Source organism: Grampus griseus, assembly GCF_964374135.1.
Source record: "Grampus griseus genome assembly, chromosome: 11".
Lineage (NCBI taxonomy): Eukaryota > Metazoa > Chordata > Mammalia > Artiodactyla > Delphinidae > Grampus > Grampus griseus.
In genome coordinates, this window is record NC_139005.1 from 7,397,202 (window position 1) to 7,415,718 (window position 18,517).

At 38.6% G+C, this 18,517-nt stretch overlaps 1 protein-coding gene and 1 pseudogene across 3 annotated transcripts in view; both read right to left on the reverse strand.

Moving 5' to 3' along the window:
• The window catches only part of LOC309829430 (alpha-2-macroglobulin-like), a 40,606-nt gene extending 23,257 nt beyond the window's left edge, over positions 1–17,349 (reverse strand). Inside the window, exons 1-15 of one of the 2 annotated variants that reach the window (XM_082665315.1) lie at positions 17,232–17,349; positions 14,835–15,018; positions 12,097–12,256; positions 11,883–11,935; positions 10,196–10,216; positions 9,773–9,941; positions 9,243–9,327; positions 7,792–7,912; positions 6,913–7,027; positions 6,657–6,766; positions 4,438–4,599; positions 2,831–3,058; positions 2,525–2,588; positions 1,257–1,399; positions 70–219 (exon numbers count right to left, since the gene is read on the reverse strand). In XM_082665315.1, the coding sequence (XP_082521441.1) occupies positions 70–219; positions 1,257–1,399; positions 2,525–2,588; positions 2,831–3,058; positions 4,438–4,599; positions 6,657–6,766; positions 6,913–7,027; positions 7,792–7,912; positions 9,243–9,327; positions 9,773–9,941; positions 10,196–10,216; positions 11,883–11,935; positions 12,097–12,256; positions 14,835–15,018; positions 17,232–17,323 (1,857 nt within the window). In that variant the 5' untranslated portion in view covers positions 17,324–17,349. The remainder of the gene's footprint in view (positions 1–69; positions 220–1,256; positions 1,400–2,524; positions 2,589–2,830; positions 3,059–4,437; positions 4,600–6,656; positions 6,767–6,912; positions 7,028–7,791; positions 7,913–9,242; positions 9,328–9,772; positions 9,942–10,195; positions 10,217–11,882; positions 11,936–12,096; positions 12,257–14,834; positions 15,019–17,231) is intronic. The other variant, XM_082665316.1, reaches the window with a different exon arrangement.
• On the reverse strand, positions 13,038–14,297 carry LOC309829432 (non-histone chromosomal protein HMG-14-like; annotated as a pseudogene). Its single transcript has one exon. The product of its transcript is annotated as a non-histone chromosomal protein HMG-14-like (transcript).
• Positions 17,350–18,517: the final 1,168 nt, after the last annotated feature.

Genomic DNA, 18,517 nt, shown 5'->3' on the forward strand with positions numbered 1-18,517 from the left:
CTCAGGGTTTTTTCTTGCTCTGAGTCCCTGATGTGGCCCTTCCTGACCCCTGGGGCTGACGGAACTCACCGTGGCCACAGAGAGCTCGGCCTCGGGACTCATGAGCAGCACACTTTGGTCCACGGCGCGGAGGGCACAGAGGGACCGAGGGGAAGCGGTGACTTTCAGGCGGGCGTGGGAGGCTGGGAGACTCTGTGCTGGGCTGAAGTTCAAACCCACCTGTGGAATTGGGGACAAAGTCAGAAAAACAAATTTCCTGATTTACCCATGCATTCACCAGCATTTCCTGGGTGCTCCGCAAATTCAATGCATAATCGCTTTGTTTGACTTTGTTGATGTTTGGCACCATGTAAGCCTTGAGGCCTTTGGTTCCCTATTTTGTCACTCTGATTCTCATCAGTTGAGCTATTATAATGATATCTGTTTTTATAAGTTATTAAATTGGAGATGCCATTTTTTACCTTTGATACATAGTGAGGTGTTCATTAACTAACTGTGGGCGGAATGCAAATGGTTCTAGATGCTCTTGTATTTTTCTTTTGGCCCTTTTGTAGTCTTATAAACTTGGTTACATGTTTCCCAACATTTCATCGTAAGAGAAGGGAACAAGGTACTCTGAACTGTATCATATGGTAAGAGACAATGCATGAGAATTTTGCACTAGGAGTCAAGTGACATGGATAGCTTCTTTTTTTTTTCCTTAAATTGGGGTATAGTTGCTTTACAATGTTGTGTTAGTTTCCGCTGTACAACAAAGTGAATCAACCATATGTATACATATATCTCCTCCCTCTTGAACCTCCCTCCCACGCCCCCCCCCCACCCATCCCACCCATCTAGGTCACCACAGAGCACCGAGCTGAGCTCCCTGTGCTATACAGCAGGTTCTCACCAGCTATCTGTTTTACACACGGTCGTGTTTATATGTCAATCCCAATCTCCCAGTTCATCCCACCCTCCCTTCCCCCCTCCTTGTCCACATGTTTGTTCTTTATGTCTGTGTCCCTGTTCCTGCCCTCTATTCCCAAATAGGTTTATCTGTACCATTTTTCTAGATTTCACATATATGTGTTAATATATGATATTTATTTTTCTCTTGACATGGCTTCTTAGTGTGATCTGCCATTACCTTGCTGAAAACCTCTGGTGAATTCATTTAACCCTTTTGGCCCCAGTGCTTGCATGTAGAAAATAATTGATAGTGATAGTAACTTCTAGTTTTAAATGTTGAAAAATTTATGATATAAAACACCCACCTTGTTGGCCAGACAGTTTTCGACCTCATATTTTGCAGAGTCGCCAACTACTTCCCCATCAGGTAAAATGGTATAGATGAGCAACCTAGCGACGGGAGCAATGTCTGACTCCACAGGGACTGACAGGGGAAAATGGCCTTCCACTGGAGCACAGAGAGAATGAAAGGAAGTGGTCATGGGTTAGACAGCTCAGGGCTGAAATAACACTTTTCTGCTGTACAATGTCATTTTAGGAGCCTGGTCTGGTTGATGACTCTATTAGTAGATGTAACAGATATAAGAAATAGCAGGTGTAATAAATGGATGACTATCTCTAAGAATCCTGGCTTAAAAAAACAACAACAACCTTATCATAGCCCCCCTCTTCTCTCAAAATCGCATAATGATTTCTCCCCAGTTTTAAGCTTGAGTTCATCTATACAAAGTTCTGATGCTATCTAAGGATGTGGAGACATCCATTTGGCTACCATTTGATCTAGATTTTACACTAGAGAAGGGAAATAGTACTTGAAGTTGTGAGATGTAATAGTAAGAGTTTAACACATTGTATTTACCCCTATATCCTCTTTAACTTTCTATGAACCAGATATTCTATTCTTTCTTCTTAAGAGGAGTACTGAGCTCCTTTGCAACTTATTTTTTGGTGCCTACATAGAACTGTTAGAAGTTGCATCGAACTTCTCTACTATAGTGCTTCTGTGTTGCTACAAAGTAGCAACAAAAGAGTAGTTCACTGATAATTTTCTTAAGGGAACTTTTAGACTCCCTTAGGATAGGTGAAACCTTCAGAGGATTATATTGTTCCACATTTGTTCCTGGGGAGAGTCCAGTTTACCTCTTCATAAAATCATAGCTATCTTCAAAAGGGAAATATGATGTAAAGATATAAATGACTCAGCACAAGACCTAACATATAGAAGACACTCCAAAGTTTTACCTTCTCTCCATTGTCTAAAACAATTTTGAAATGTCATTTTGAGAAGGAGGTCCATGACTATTTATGGTTTGAAAATTTGGAATAAGCATAAATTATGAAACAACTAAACACTTTAAATAATCTGAACAGAATAACCTGAAAGAAAAGAAAATAAATATTTGATAAAGGGTTTAAAAAAAGAAAGAAACATTATTGCTTTCCCCTTTCAACTTCTTTATTGGGGTTAGATGAAAATTCTCTCTCTTTATTTGAAGCTATTCCTGGTATTTCTGCAGCGTAAGGTTGCAAGTGACTGAGTATGGCAGAAATGGGGAATTATGGAAATACTCACTGTCTCGCTGGTGCACGGGCAGTACGTGAGTCCCAGATCGGACAATGTCTCCCTTTGCCATTACCTGCAAAAAAGGAAATGAAAAGGGATTTAATTTGCCGGATAGAGATCTGACCCCAAGTCTTGCTCTCTATGTGATATGCTTGTTTTATTGAGCCCCTGCTGGCAATAATTAGCCCTGAGAGAAGTCAGACTTTCAAAAGGAACATGGATAAGAGGTCAAAGTTGTGATGCCTAAAGAGCTTCATAAATCCTTGCTCACACAGGAGTTTACAGATGAGTCAGAGTAGTGGCCTTCCTTCTCACCAGGTAATAGAACACGAGCTCCTTCAGCTCCTGCAGGGCCTGTCCATTCAGCATATAATGTGCTTGGACTGTCTGAGCTCGGCCGCAGGGCAGTTCACGAGGCAAGGGCTCAAGGTGGACAAAGCTCTTGCTTTGGGAGAATACAAGATTAGCAGTGTGATAAGCTTCTTCATACTCCTCTGTCAGCCACTGGTAGCCATAGCAGGTACTATGATCCTTGTGTCTGACCTAATGAATTAGAAAAACAATATTATCTTATAGATTATATGTCATAGAGAATCAGTGTGCTCCAGAATTGCATGCATTTAGTATCCTACCTTAACTAGTACCTAGAAATCTGGTGCTCCACACTCAAAAGTGAGAGAGGAGGGTCCCTTATTTTGTTTATCGGTATTGCAGGCCTTTACAGGGCGGAGGCTCCTTGAGTTGGTATTGATTTTTACATTTGTGAAGAGCATAAAAGGAGGCATCCTTTGCTCTGATTAGCTTGGCTTACATTTCTTTGGCTACTTTACCTATTCAGACAGAGACATTGGAGCTATGAAACCTCACTGAGGAGACTAATCCTCAGAAACGGAAGAATTGCATATCAGAGAGTAGGTGCCTCATTTATGATGGGTTTCAAATGGGTATTATGAATAAATGTAATATTGCAACCTTAGGGGTCTGAGAACACTTTCTGTAAACAGCATTGGTTCAAGAGTTGAGTTAGTGAAGTAGTTGAAGTCTATACTCAGCTCTTAGTTATTTGCTCTTAATATAGAGTTGAGCCAGGATTTTAATCTAATTTATCTGATTCTGGAACCTGCACTTAAAAAAATTGTGGTAAAGAACACAACATAAATTACCATCTTAACCATTTTAAAATGTACAGTTTGGTAGTGTTAAGTAATATGCAGCCCATCTCCAGAATCCTTTCATCTTGCAAAACTAAAACACTGTCCCCATTAAATACCAACTCCTCATTTCTCCTTCTTCCCAACCCCTGGCAACCACCATTCTACTTTCTATTTCTATGGCTTTGAGTGCTTTAGATACCTCATGCAAGTGGAGTCATACGCGATTTGTTTTTTGTGACTGGATATTTCACTTAGCATAATGTCTTCAAGGTTCGTCCACACTGTAGCCTGTGACAGCCTTCCTTTTTAAGGCTGAATACTATTCCACTGTACATATATACCACATTCTGTTTATCTGTTCATCTGTTGATGGATATTTGGGTTGCTTCCACCTCTTGGCTACTGTGAATAGTGCTGCTATGAACAGGGCTGTGCAAGTATCCCTTTGAGATTCTGTTTTCAATTCTTTTGAAGGTATACTCAGCAGTTAGAATACTGGATCATATGGTAGTTCTCATTTGGGGGGACTGCCATGCTGCTTCCCACAGCGTTTGCACGATTCATGTGCACACGTGGAGCCCCCACTTTAGCCACAACACTATACTGCCTCCTTTTAACAAACTTTTTCAAAATTGACCTTGAATTGGTTTTTAGTTTCGCATTTTTTTTTCCTAAGACTAAACACAACTTGGAAATGCCATCACTTTTCGGTTGCAACCTTTCTTCCAAGACTTCTTCACATCGTTGGTAACTTCCCTCCAAACTTACCCTGACAGTGAGGGAGGTGCCCGTGATGCTGGTGGTGTTGATGGAGAACTGCACCAGGCCGTGCTCATCAGTGGTGGCGTTGGAGTCATAGTGGGCTTCCTCTGCTGTGATGAAGATGAGTTTATTTGGTATAGGGACACCTTTTCCATCCGCTAGGCGCACCTGAAGATTAAAAGCTGCAGATCAGTTATGTGGCTAATATCCAATAGACACCAAACATTCATTTTATTACAAATATTTATTGAGTGTGTCCAATATGTCAGACATGGTTCGAGGCATTGAGGCTACAGCAGTGAACAAAACAAAGTTCCTTCTATCATAGAACATACGGTCCAGTAAAAGAGATAGCTGCTAAATAAATGCGTAATATATACTTATTTAGTGGTAATCAGTCCTAAGACGAAAAATAGTGTAAAAGGGTAGAGAATGATGGAGATAATAGAGGTGACCTGAGAAATGTATTCTGTGGATATTTTGAAAACTCTATATATTATATATAACTTTTGGAAAGTCACAGACCACAAGAGCCATAATGAAAATTTTTAACCCATTAGTCAAATTTAATTGAGCCTCAAATACTTATTTTATGGCAGACCATTCCCTTTCTACAGATTAGTGTTCTGAGATTTAATATTAGTAATTGCTAATATATTGTCCTGTGTGCTCCTCTAGTTTTATATATGATATCTGCTTCTTGACCTAGATTTGCAAACTTTTGGAAGGTAGGTAGATTTTATGAGGTACTTCCCATCTGAAAAATGTAAAATTGAAAAGAAGCATAGAATATTAAATAAGGGCCTAAAGTCAAATTACAGCTAATACTGAACCCAGAAGATTAGTAGCTCAGTTCAGATTTTAAAGATGGTGATTTTTTTTCTCAGTATAAACTACTTTTGGTAGAAGGAAGCACAACCAGCAGACTTGGATTAGTATTTGTAATTGATTAACAAGATCTAAGTTTGCTAATGAAATGTCAGCTGTATACCAGGATAGGTACAAAATTCTGATTCTTTCACTTTTGGTGAGAGAGTCTTATGATAATAGGATAGTTATTTAGCAGGAATAAAATCTCAAAAAAGTACAATATACTTCTGAGAAGTTTAAAGAAGTGAACTTTCATTTTAGGAAGTCACCAAAGTTTCTGAACATGTTTGCTGTCATAGCATAATCAAGACATTCTAAAATTTATTCCACTACTCTTTTTGTGGAGCCTGGTCCCTCTGTCTTTTACACTCTCCACAGCTGACATCTTATAATATTTCCATTAAAAACAGGATGCACAGTAATTACGCATGGAGGTACATACAACTCTCATCTCAGACTTCTGGAGTCCGAAAGGTCCATTAGCACATCTGCTTATAACAGTAAGCAGAAAAATAACAGTAGCAGATTTTTTTTGTAGATCTGAGAGAAAAAATTTATATCTTTAAAATCTGGGTATACTTTATTATTATTTTTTTTTTTGCAGTACGCGGGCCTCTCACTGTTGTGGCCTCTCCCGTTGCGGAGCACAGGCTCCGGACGCGCAGGCTCAGCGGCCATGGCTCACGGGCCCAGCCGCTCCGTGGCATGTGGGATCTTTCCAGACCCGGGCACGAACCCGTGTCCCCTGCATCGGCAGGTGGACTCTCAACCACTGCGCCACCAGGGAAGCCCTGGGTATACTTTAAATAGCAGTATTTTACCCCTCTGTGTACTGTTTTTAAAATATACTTGCTAAAATAAAACAAATATATTTGAATAAGTATACTTGAGTAAAATAAAATATACTTGAAAAAGTAATGTATATGTAATATCCATGAAAGAAACACCAGGTACAGCAGAATCTTTTATATTTCAAAATAAAAATGAAAGCCACCTACCCACCCATTTCCATACAAAGTTAATGTTAGAAGGATAATGTGATTGGCTATCAGGAATTTCGAGACACTTTGTGAAAAAATATTATAAAAATCTGAGACTGCCTGGTAAACCCCATGGGAAAGAGATTGAGTGACATCACTCAGTGCTGTTCCCAAAACCTTCTAATTTTGATAGTGCTTTAGAATGGTTTTATAGATTTGATGTACAAATTTAGAGGAACAAATCTATTTTATGTGGGTTTATACCCTTGATTATATTAATCAACAGATAATATTAACCAGGTATAGTTTTAGCAGAATATGTTGTACGTATTAGGTGAGAGTACAGTTTGATTTGTGAATTGAAAAATACCTCACCTGCCCAAAGAAGGGAATCCCTCGTCTAGCGTCTGAGTCTACTTTCACAAATGAGAGTTTGGTTATGGTTCTTGTTATTTCAGTGGTCCCTTTTCCAGTTAATTCCACCTCTGAAAAAGAAGGAAAAAATAAGTTCACTTTTGGAAGGATGCTCTCCCTGAACTTATACTACTTCCTCCCTTTCAGTTCACTGTTTGGCAAAGGAACTAAATCCATGTCCATTGTTCTTCCTCCCATACCCATGAGGTATACACACCTGTTCCTTCTTCTTGAATCTTGGCCTCCACTTCAATTTTCATTTCAAACTCTTGTCTCTTCATTTGGAAGATCTTGGTCTTTACTTGCTGAGAGAAGCAGCCCTGGCTGTTTAGCTAGGAGGGGACGAAATAAAATACAAAAACATAAGACTGGACAAATCAGTGGTCAGTTAATCTGGTGGCATTTTTTTTTTGAGGCAACATAACCTAGGAATTTTGTATGATGAGAACACAATAAATATTCTCTGGGGATTAATTATAATTACATCTCACAACAGTTTCTGGCTTATAACTGACAGGTGTATTCCTTAGTATCTGATATTCCCCAGAGTGAATGAGGTGAAGAAATGAAGAAATGCCTTAAAACTTGGGGGGTGATCTTACTGTAGCAGGCAGCTAACTCTTCACCGAAGCCTGGCTTCCCTTCCATAGTTTACAGCTGTGGCTGGGAAGTGGCTGCCCATCTGGGCACTGTGTTTCCCAGCTCCCTGGCATCTAGGTGGGGCCATGTGACAAGCTCTTGCTCATAGAAAGAGAGAAAAACTGACACCTTTCCCAGCCAAGGTGGTTAAGATTTGTATGCTTTTTTCTCCTTCCTTTACATAATTGGATGGATACTCAAGGCGGCTTTAGGTACCAGGTACTGGAGATGGTTCAACTTCAATCATCCTGGGTGCTTGGTGCACCAAGAATACCCACAATGGACAATTACAAGAAATAATTCCTATTGTGGTAAGTCACTGATTTTTAAAAAACGACTATAGCTAGCATAGAATTCTCTTACAGATTGGTCTCTTCTTGAGTTACCACCATGTTGTAACTCACTGCTCATCAACAGTGCCTGGGCTGTTAATCCCTAGGAGTAGTTTCCCACATACCTGCTGACTGAACTTCTCACAGACAGCATGTGATTCTCCACCAAAGCAGTTAGAAGGGTTACTGTACTTTCTGCACATGTTTATAGTCACATGTCCTGGGACAGGCTTCCCATATGTGTATCTGTCATAAGAACATTGCCAAATGGATCAAATCAGACATTGAACACCCCCATTTTCTACCTGTTTATATTTTCCCTTTAGCTATAGTATATTTTTAGACTCTGTACTTCCCTCTGATTTCTGCAGGGCTTATACAGTGTTGAGGGCAAGTAAACTAAGTAACGAACCTTCTCTTTTAGAAATTTCCAGTGCAACATGCTGGAATTTACTTCAGTCTTCTTTTACCATGTCTTTTTTTTTTTTCTTAATCTCTAATTTTCAGTTTCATCTTTTAAAAAATATTTTTCTTTTGCCAAAGCTACACCAGATCTTAAGAGAAAAAACAATACCAACAAAACAAAACAAAGACAAGAAATAAATGCTCTCAATTCTACCTAGGAATATAAACTATTAATATGATGGTATCTCTCCTTCCATCATCCTCTTCCTATGTGTAGCCATCTCTGTTCATATAGACTTTTACTTGTTTACTTTTTACAAAAATGGGATTGTGCTATAAATGTATCATTGATAATTGCTGTGGTTTTGAGGGTATTTGTTCCTTCCCTATTCAAAATACCCTCTATATCTATATTTGCAAGAGTACTGGTTCACCAGCTCTGTGGGATCAGGAGCTTGGTGACCTTACTCTGAGATAGTGCTGGGGCAGGGACCCAGCTGAAGGTCTTTAGGACTGGTTTCTTCACTCTGGCTGTTCTTTCTGTACTGCTACTGCTGGGCTGCTGGAGATGGGAGCAATAAGATCCTAGAAACATGAATTTTCAAGGTTGGAAAAGACTGACTGTGAGATCATGTCTACTCTCATCAGTGAAAATGGCAGTTCAGAGAAGTATGTGACATGCCTTAGGTAGACAGATGAGTTAGACGACATTTCTGTAATACGCCTATCTCTACAAATTCTGAATCTGAGCTATTTTTCCACTATGTATCCAAGGTCAAGTAAATGATCTGTTGATGATTGAATTTACTTTACAACCTGGTAAAGGGAAAATCACTACACTTCAACACTATCTCATTTGTGTGTGTACATGTGTACGTGCATGCGCGAGTAGCTTTATTACTTTCAGAATCAATCCTATTAGCATAGCTTAGCTCTAGGAACAGTTGCCTGCCCCATGATAGTTATAATAATGTTGGAAAGGACATGAAAGAAAATAAGAAGGGAAATAGAAAAGCAACAGGAGAGGAAAGTTCTAGAGATGGGGATGCTCCCATGTATTTAAGGTATTTGTGCTGCACTGCTTCTAGACAAGCTAGTTAAAATATCCCAAAGGGTGAGTCTCCTTTAAATAATTCCCCTCGCCAAAGATTTTTTAAAAGTATAAACTCACAGGCCACACACTGACACATTCATCTCTTCTTCCAAGATGGTGATTATCCTTGGCACTCTTACTTGCACTTCAAACTTAGGAAGCACTGTTGATTGGAGGTAAAGGAAGTTGGTGATTGTTTTTCAACTTCTGGGGAATTGGTATTTCCAGGTTCTCATAACAATTCTCTAATCATATTTTAGGGCCCTGAAAAGGTAGCCCACTTCTCCAATATATCCACCTTTCTCTCAAATGGAGATCCTGGTTGAAGGACTATGATGGATCAATGTAACCTTAATGAATTATGGGAGACTCCACTGGACTAAGAATGTTTTACATTTTTTTTGAAGATTAAAAATTGCTACAAAAAATGCTATATGACATCCTATTCACGAATCATTGATGGTCCTCATTGGATTAGAAGTAATTGGTTCCACTCCAAGCCTAATCTCACCCGTGGGAAATAGAAAGTAATTCCAAAGAAACTCAAATTCTAGGCCCTAGAAGTTTAAATATGAAAAAACTGTTCCATGGTTTTGCATAATCCATACCAAATTCCTCCACGGTGAAGGGGTGCTCTGCCATTTCACCTGATTCCTTCTGTACCACCACCTTATAGGAGCCCTGAAAGGGCTCTGATGAGAGGGGAAAGGTCAACTGCTTGAGGCCACTCTCTACCGTGAGGTTCTGCCATTGCATGATGCGATTTCCTTTGGGGTCCTGTGGACACAGTAATTGTAATTTACAAAAGAGCCCAGAGCATGAGAGACAATAAAGGAAATCTATGGGGACTCCTATGTTATCCACAAAGAGGTGGGGAAGGGAGATGACTTGGAACCATCTAGTGTTACATGAGTTTGAAGTCTTCTCCCTTAATGACAAGTTTCTGAAATATTGTAAGAATCTCTCAAATAAGAACATTTTCCCTAAGTTTATTATTTGTGTCTAATTATGGAATGTTTCACATTGCTTACCTCAATATATACTAGTGGAATCTGAAAGACAAAAGAGAGAGAAAGGAGTTTAGAATTGTTCTTAGATATTCGCAGTTCTGATTTATAAGCAAGACAGCCTTATGCAGAATAACTTTATCTGTAGTAAAACACAGAAAAGTTCCAGATTAAGTTTTACAGAACTTTTGATTAATCCATTACAAGCAATTAATAAGTAATGTTAAGTACTTACTGGGTGTGAGCAACAAATGCATACGTGCCATTCATTAGGAATGGTATTTACTGATATGACTTAAATGCTTACAGTATCCCAGTGAAGAACATTCCTTTGCTGTGCTATTTTACAGATTGAGAAATCAACACTAATGGAATTATAAGTAACCATGTTCAGATCCAAATATTAAGGTGGGTCACAGAATTCTTAGGTAGTTCTAAGAATAAGGACGACTGGGAATAGCTCCTCTACTATCAACGCTTATTCATTTTTAAAACTAATATTTATTAAGTGCCTAACATGTGCTGTGTATCATTCTAGGTGCTATGAACAGAGCAATGCACAAAAGAACAACAGATCTGCTTTCATGGAGCTTACATTCTAATAGGGATGGATACATGAGAAACACAGTCATATATGAAATATATATTTTTGATATATATAGATATATATTTGAGATATATATGTTTGACATATATATTTGAGATACATATATTTTATATATATATTTGAGATATAGATAGATAGATTTGAGGTAGTGGTAAATGTCAAGAAATAAAAACAAAGCAGAGTTAAGCTGATAGAGTGAAGGGCTAGGTGTTTGATTTTAGATAGAGGAGTGTAAGTGGAAACCAGGAGACCAATTTCAAGGCTATTGTAATAGTCTTGTTTAGAGGTGATACTGGTCAGGACAAGGTCGTAGCAATTCATGTGGTAAAACATGGTCTGGATATATTTAAACTAACATGATTTTCTGATGAAATGGATGTGGGTGAGACGAAGGAATATGCCTTAATCCTTTGCCTGAGGAGCTAGAAGAGAAAAGTTGCTTCTTTCTCTCCCATCCCTTTCCCTTCTTCACCCCCTAGCAAAGATGGGTTTGATCAGAATCAGCAGGGAATTGCAAACTCTATGGCAAGGGAAAGAGAACACTTTTAAGAGGGGAAAAGGAAGTTGGGGGCGGAGGGGCTATAGTCAACAGAGTCCTTGGCTTTTCATTGAAAATTGCCTCTTTCTGAGATAAGAAAATGTGGTTGAGGAGTAGATCTAGGAGAGAAAAATTAAGGCTTTGGTTTCTTGTCTACATTAAAATTGAGAGTGTTAGTCTTGAGGAACAAACATTGATTACACTCTCCTTCCTTTATAGGAGGGGTTTTGTGTTTAGAAAAAGTTTGAATCTTTGAGAAGTCATTTAAACCTAAGTTTTTTGATGGTTTATGTATTATATAGTGTATCTTTCTAGTTTGGCTAATTGAGAATTTTCTAAAGAGTAAGTTTGTGTGACAACTGACCAAGTATCAGTACCAAGAAAGAATCAGCTACTCTCTTGACCCAGAATACTGTTTTAAATGAGGATCTTGCACTATGGCAATGCCAGAAAGTACTGCTTTCAGTACCAGATTCTTCCTCTCCCTGGTTCTCTCCCAACACCAAAAACAAACTCTCAGCCTGTTTATATAGATAATAATTCTAGATGGATATTAGGACACTTACCAACTCATTCAGGGGGTGAAAATTTTCATCCAACAAGACAACACGAAATTTCACTGAAACAGAAATATTTTTCATGAGTCCCGGAAACCTGAAGCCAGGCCTATAGGCTAGTAAGACAGACTATAAGGGAACCAGGATTCCTTTGACTGGGGAATACACAGGGTAGGAAGATCTTTCTTTTTTGAAGTTGTCCTGACCATAGGCCTTTTTGTACCTGTCTGCTCTGGTTTGTAGATGGGTTTGTCTGTCTGGACAAAGACCAGACTCTCTTCATTTTTAACCAACACTGTGGTCCGCTTCTTGAATTCTTGCGTTGGTCCTTTCACTTGGATAGTGAGGAACATTACCTCCTCATTGGATGGAGATCTTGGGATCTGAAATATAGGAGAGATCCTGAGAACCCGTTCATCTGCCAAGTTTCTTCCTCCAGTCCCTGTCCCACTTCTCCCTGGGAATCTTGTCCCTTTTACTTAATTTCACTCTCTCATTCTCATCAGGGAAATTTGGCATGGACAGGAATTCACAGACAGAATGACTTCTGTCATTTACAAATGGGAAGACAGAACACAGGATGGAGGAAATTACATCAGTGAGAGAGGTCATAAATGATACTCACATCTCCTTATAGATCAGCCAATACAGGTTTTTAAAAAATGTTTTTGCTTTATTTATTCATTTTAAAATTTTTATTTTATGTTGGAGTAGAGTTGATTAACAATGTTGTGTTAGTTTCGGGTGTATAGCGAGGTGATTCAGTTATACACATACATGTATCTATTCTTTTTCAAATCCTTTTCCCATTGAGGTTATTACAGGATATTGAGCAGAGTTCCCTGTGCTATACAGTAGGTCCTTGTTGGTTATCTATTTTAAATATAGCCGTGTGTACGTGTTGATCCCAAACTCAATCTATCCTCCTCCCCACCCTTCCCCTGATAACCATGTTTGTCTCCAAGTCTGTGAGTCTGTTTCTGTTTTGTAAATAAGTTCATTTGTATCCATTTGTTTTTAGATTCTGGATATAAGCAATATCATATGATATTTGTCTTTCTCTGTCTGACTTACTTCACTTAGTATGATAATCTCCAGGTCCATCCAGGTTGCTGCAAATCAGCTAATACAGTTTTTTTTTTCTTTCATAATTGAGATGTTTTATTGGTTGTTTTGAGGATCAGTACACAGACATTTCAATTTGTACACAATTCTTAACATACATACCAAAAATCTAAAAAATCATGTAGTTGTGATTCTTTTCTGAACAGTTATTCCAGTGACCTTCCAGCTTAAAATTTGGAGGCAAATTTTCCTTGACAGGCTATCAAGTACCAATACCTTCAAATATTGATATGCTGTTACATCGTAAGTCCCACTAATTCACAATTTAATATCATATACACTACATACCCAAACTGTCAATCGTTCATAGCACATTAACAAAGTTACTAGAAGAACTGGACTACCACGACCAAAGATGTTACAGAGTGCACAAAATTCTGACCAGGAGAGCCAAGATCAAGGGGTGAGTGGTTTGCTTTAGGAAATAATTCTACCAAAAACAACATGGGAGGAGAAGTAATTTAAAGTGTTCAAGGCATTAAATGCACAACTGACTCCAAACTGCCATTTAGTATGCTTTGTATTATAGGATATAAAATATCGCCCATCTATGGAATGTTAAGCTGGCACCCAAGACAATGCCTGCCACATTCAATATCCCACTATTTTCTGGTGGTACCAAAAAGTAAACAACCAGCAAATGATTTCACCTCTTAAAAAAAAGCATTTACACTTAAAAAATGGGATGAGGTAGGATTCCCTCCTTTTTAAAAATGTTTCTAAAGCTACTTAAAAATTTGCATTTACAAAATAGTTGATAAAAATATTCCTCTGTATTGTACAAGAAGGGAAACGGGAACCACTGATAGGACCAAGTGTGTGATATTCATTAGACTTGGCTTCTTTCTCTCCTGCTTCATCAGAGGCTGGGCTCTCCTCGTTTTCAGTTTCTCCGTTTTCTGCAGGTGAGTCTTCTTTAGTCTCTTGGTTAGCCACTTCGGCCTGTTTTCCCTTTGCTCCCCTTTTCCTTTTTGTTTGCACGTTTTTGTCTGAAGATTTATCCTTTCCTGCCGCTTTTTTGGCTTCGTTTCCACTTTTTCAGGAGCCGGTTTCGCTGAAAGCCTTGTCAGCCTCCTCTTGGGCTCCTCCTTCGCCGCCCCATCGGCGGAGCTGACCTTCCTCTTGGCCATGGTGGCGGTGGGGCTGGCACGTGCCGGGGGCCTGCGAGCCCCGCACACCGAGAGCCTTGGCGAAGCTGGGCTGCCTGGCCTCTGCCGGTCCTCCCGCCGCCCGAGCTCGCTAATACAGTTTTGATTCACTTATACACTGAACTTTACCAAACTGATGTTATGTGGTAAAAGAGCATGGTAGAAGCATCTCTTAAGGCTATGAGAAAGGAAACTGCAACATATTATTGGCTGTACGCTGTAAGGATTCTATACATGGGCAACTCTGAAGAGCTATTGGATAGTCACTCATGGTAATTTCTACAAGTTCACTCTTAGAAAGAGTATGGGGTGGTGTGTTCCTGTCAGCCCACTACTGGGGCTTATGTTAAACACTGGCCTAGTTTTCTTTGTTAGTATTTTTTCCATTTTAATTTTCAGGAGAACTCATATTTTCCCTTTGTCTAGTGCATACTGCTTTTCTTTTTTTTCTGGTTAATAGGAATTTTCTCTAATCATTAAGTTGATTTTAATCTCTATAAATATTGGTCTACTATTATTTATATTGGAAATTCATGCATTGCTTCTTAATTTCTACACTTAGTCGCTACATTTAGATTCCTTCCTGAAGTCCATGCCAGCCTCTCAAAGTCTTATCTTGACTGAATTCTGGTTGCCTATGTTCCCAACCGATAGAAACAAGTATTTTAAGTCAAACAGCCATACTCACAGTGAAGGAGACACAGTGGAATAAGTCTTTCTTTGCCACCACATCAGTAAAGAGGCTTCTGTTCTCTCTGAGGGACTCCAAGGAGGCGCTTACGGTCACCGTCTCATTCAGGTGCTTCAGAAGGAGGCAGCCCTTCTCAGGGGTCCCAGTGTGGAGCAGGGAGGGGACCAGCACCATGTAGTGCCTGGGGATGGGGGAATCCAGTTAGAGGAGAGTGTAGGAGGCGAGGCATTATTACCAGCAGCACTATCTTCCGCCATAATTCTTGTTACTATCGTTAGTTCTATGCCAAGAGAAGACATGTTGATAAGCATGAAATTGATCTCTGCCGTTGGAGGGCATGCGTGGGAGTTACTCCCCTTTCCATCGTCAGTGCCATGTCAGTGAACATTTTACTTGAAGTGAGGCTTTAAGAGGTTAACATTTGCAGGTGTACCTCACTTTAAGGAACCCAAATATCAATCTGTGAGCATCTGAATTCAAATAAAAATATGCTAATTATATATATTTATGCTGTAAATCTATTTTACATTAGGGTTGCTGTAAAAAGCAAGCAAGTTCTCATGTGGAACACTACAGAAACCAATCCACTTACAGAACTTTTATTTATTTATATATATATATAAAACAAGCCTGTAAAAATGGAATGGCAAGTTCTTGCTTTCCACTCTGAGGCTTAAAGAGAGTCCTTAAAGTCTCAGCGTGTTAAGCAACTAATGAAATCTTAGTGTGTTCCCTAACCCTGGATGTTTGCATATTAAATATTTGCCTTTCAACTCAGGGTAGACAAAAATGGTCTACTCAAGAGTGATCTTCTAGAGATTGGATTTGGGGTCCTCATGAACAGAACAGAAACTTTCTCAATGCTCTCATATATAATTTATTGACACTTGAGTTTTCTAACATTTTTGCTCACAGAATTCCTATTTTTAGACACTACGCCCTCCTTACATGTATTCAAGTAAACATCTATTTTTTATCACAAGTTTAAACAATAGTAAAATATATTATTTTTGATGAAATTTTAAATTAAAACTTACATTACTTTTTTGTACATCTCCCATCGACTCTTAAATATCATAGTGATAAGATATCCAGTATGATCTATTTAAAAAATACATCAAAATGTTCTTTTTGTAATGATCAGAAATTTAGCATCTTTCCCCCTTTTCCTCTGTGAACTTTCATGCCATTTACCACACAGAAGTTTGTCCTAACATTTCTATGCTTCAAAATATTTTATGGATCACTCTTCCTTCTTTGTTTATATATATATATGTGTGTATATACATATATGTATATACACACATGCATATATATATACACATATATATGAAATATTATATGTGGGTATATAAATTTAACTTCAACTCTTCTTTTAAATTTAATGTGACCTTAAAGCTGTAAATGTTAAACATTTTCTTCTGGATTGAATTGTTTTCAAAAGTCTTACTAGTATACAACTGATCAAAACAAAATAAGTATATTACAAATTATGATTCATATTTATTATATATAAAATCAAAATACTTTTGAAGTACATCTTTAATGAAAATAATGAGTTCTTATATATCCATGGATGGATATTCCTTATTGCAAGAATTAAATAAGGTCTAACATTAACTCTGTTGCTGTTTTTCGTTTGTGTAGATATAAGTACCATGAAAAATTGTTCACTTAAAAGTAAATAAATGACAGATGAAACAACTATATCATTTTTACCAGTTCTTGTAACTCCTTCTGCATTACATGCCAAAGATCACCCAGTGCCCTATTATCAAGAATTGCTTCTAATTGTTTATCAGCTGGTATTTCCCTTAGATCTTCCTTCAATTTTGTTGAAACAAAGAATTCGTCGCCACAAGATCTGCAAAAGGATTTTTTCTCCTGTCATTAGAGTCCTTTGCTTTCTCAACATCAACATCGGTATTTCAAATTGCTCCTTTATTTGGCACCCTAGGGATTTTTATACTCCAGAACAGTGTTCTACAGTAACATCTGATTGAGGGAGGTTTGTCTTTCTCTTTTAAAGTGAAAGATAGGAAATTAAGACAGGGGAGGTAAGAAAGGATAAATAGCATGGTCTCAAGCAGATCAATATGAATGTGAGGATCTGAAAATTGATTCCTTTAAAAGAATCACTTTCCAATGCCCTTTAGAAAGTCTTTGTATATCTCCAGAGAATTTAGAGATTCAGAGATTCAGAGATCCAGAGAGTTGGAGAAAAATGGTTAAGAATAAGTGAAGACTGAATAAACCAGATTTGTAAAATCTCATAATTGGAAGACACCTTAAAGATAAGAAGGTGACAGTTCCATAGGGAAGACGAATGAATGATAAGGAGGATTTGAAATAAAGGAAAGGACTCTTCAAGTTTATGCTCTATGTGAAACTCACGGTATTCCAGAGACTGAGGCATCTGTAGGCAGGAAGACCAGAAGAAGGAGAGTAAGACTTGGATGGAGGAGTTTGTTCTTCTTCTCCCCCATGCTGCAGGGAGAAGGGACCAGAGGAGACCAGACTGTATTGTGCCTTTCTCCCTGCAATTGGTCTGGTCCCAAACATTCCTCAGAGCAACTAGGCTTTATGCTGTTCTCTGTGTAAACAGGAAGTTCCACCCACACAAGGTGTCTAAACAAAGTAGAGGTCTTTGAACATTCTCTGAAAGGGTCATTGCTCTCAGGGACTTAATTACAGTCAAGGTTAATTCCTGGTGGGCTAAATAGGATTCCTGGAGGGATAAAATCCACATTCCCATTAGTGCTCACTTTCCCTGGGTTTTACCGTAAAGCAGCTAATCGGCTTTTCAACCCCTTCTCTCTCTTACTCCCTCCTTTCCACTTCCCCATAGTGCCTTGTATGGCTTTCCTCACATCTCTTGCATGAATAGCTGGCAGGGGAAGCTATAATTTAAGCAACACAAGACAGGCTCAAAATAGGTATTTCACTACAAGTCAGTCTGCCTGCAAGTCCTCCATCAGATATGTCTACCTCAAATGTTGAAGCAGTTTCAGAATTCAGCAGTCCTCTATGCAAAAGACATTGGGTTAAAAGAATAGCTTTTTGAGCTTGGGGTTTTTACTGGATTGCAGATAAAGAGCTAGGTTGTGGAAGAATGATGATAGAAATATTTTCCTGTATTAAGGAAGTGAAAAGATGAAAGGAGAAGTAGCAGGACCTCAGAAACAAGCTTTGACTTACTGTGCCTAACAAAGATACCAATTGCCTTTATCATCTACTATACAAACACATTTTGTTACTGCCTTCTAAATGTGCAACTCCCCTTCAATCTTTAATCGTGTTAACTGTTTTATTCATCCATCCATCTGTCCATCCATGCACCCATCCATTCATCCATTCATTCATCCAACTGTTTGATTGTTTTGTGTTTATTGAGCCTAGTTGGTCTAGGAATCATACAAAATCATGGAGATGGATGATCAAATATGAAGAAACAGATTGCACATTCTTGCAGGTGTAAAAGCAGACAAATAAGCAATAAAAATACAGTAGCCAGACATCATTATTGGAGAAGTTCAGGATGCTCTGGGAGCACTGAACAGGGACACACAATGCAAACCTGGGCCTTGGAAAGGAAATCTAAGGTAAAGCAAAATGTAAATCAAGTTCTAGAGTGTGGATGGTGGTTAGCCAGAGGGAAGTAGGAGATAAAAAGTGCATTC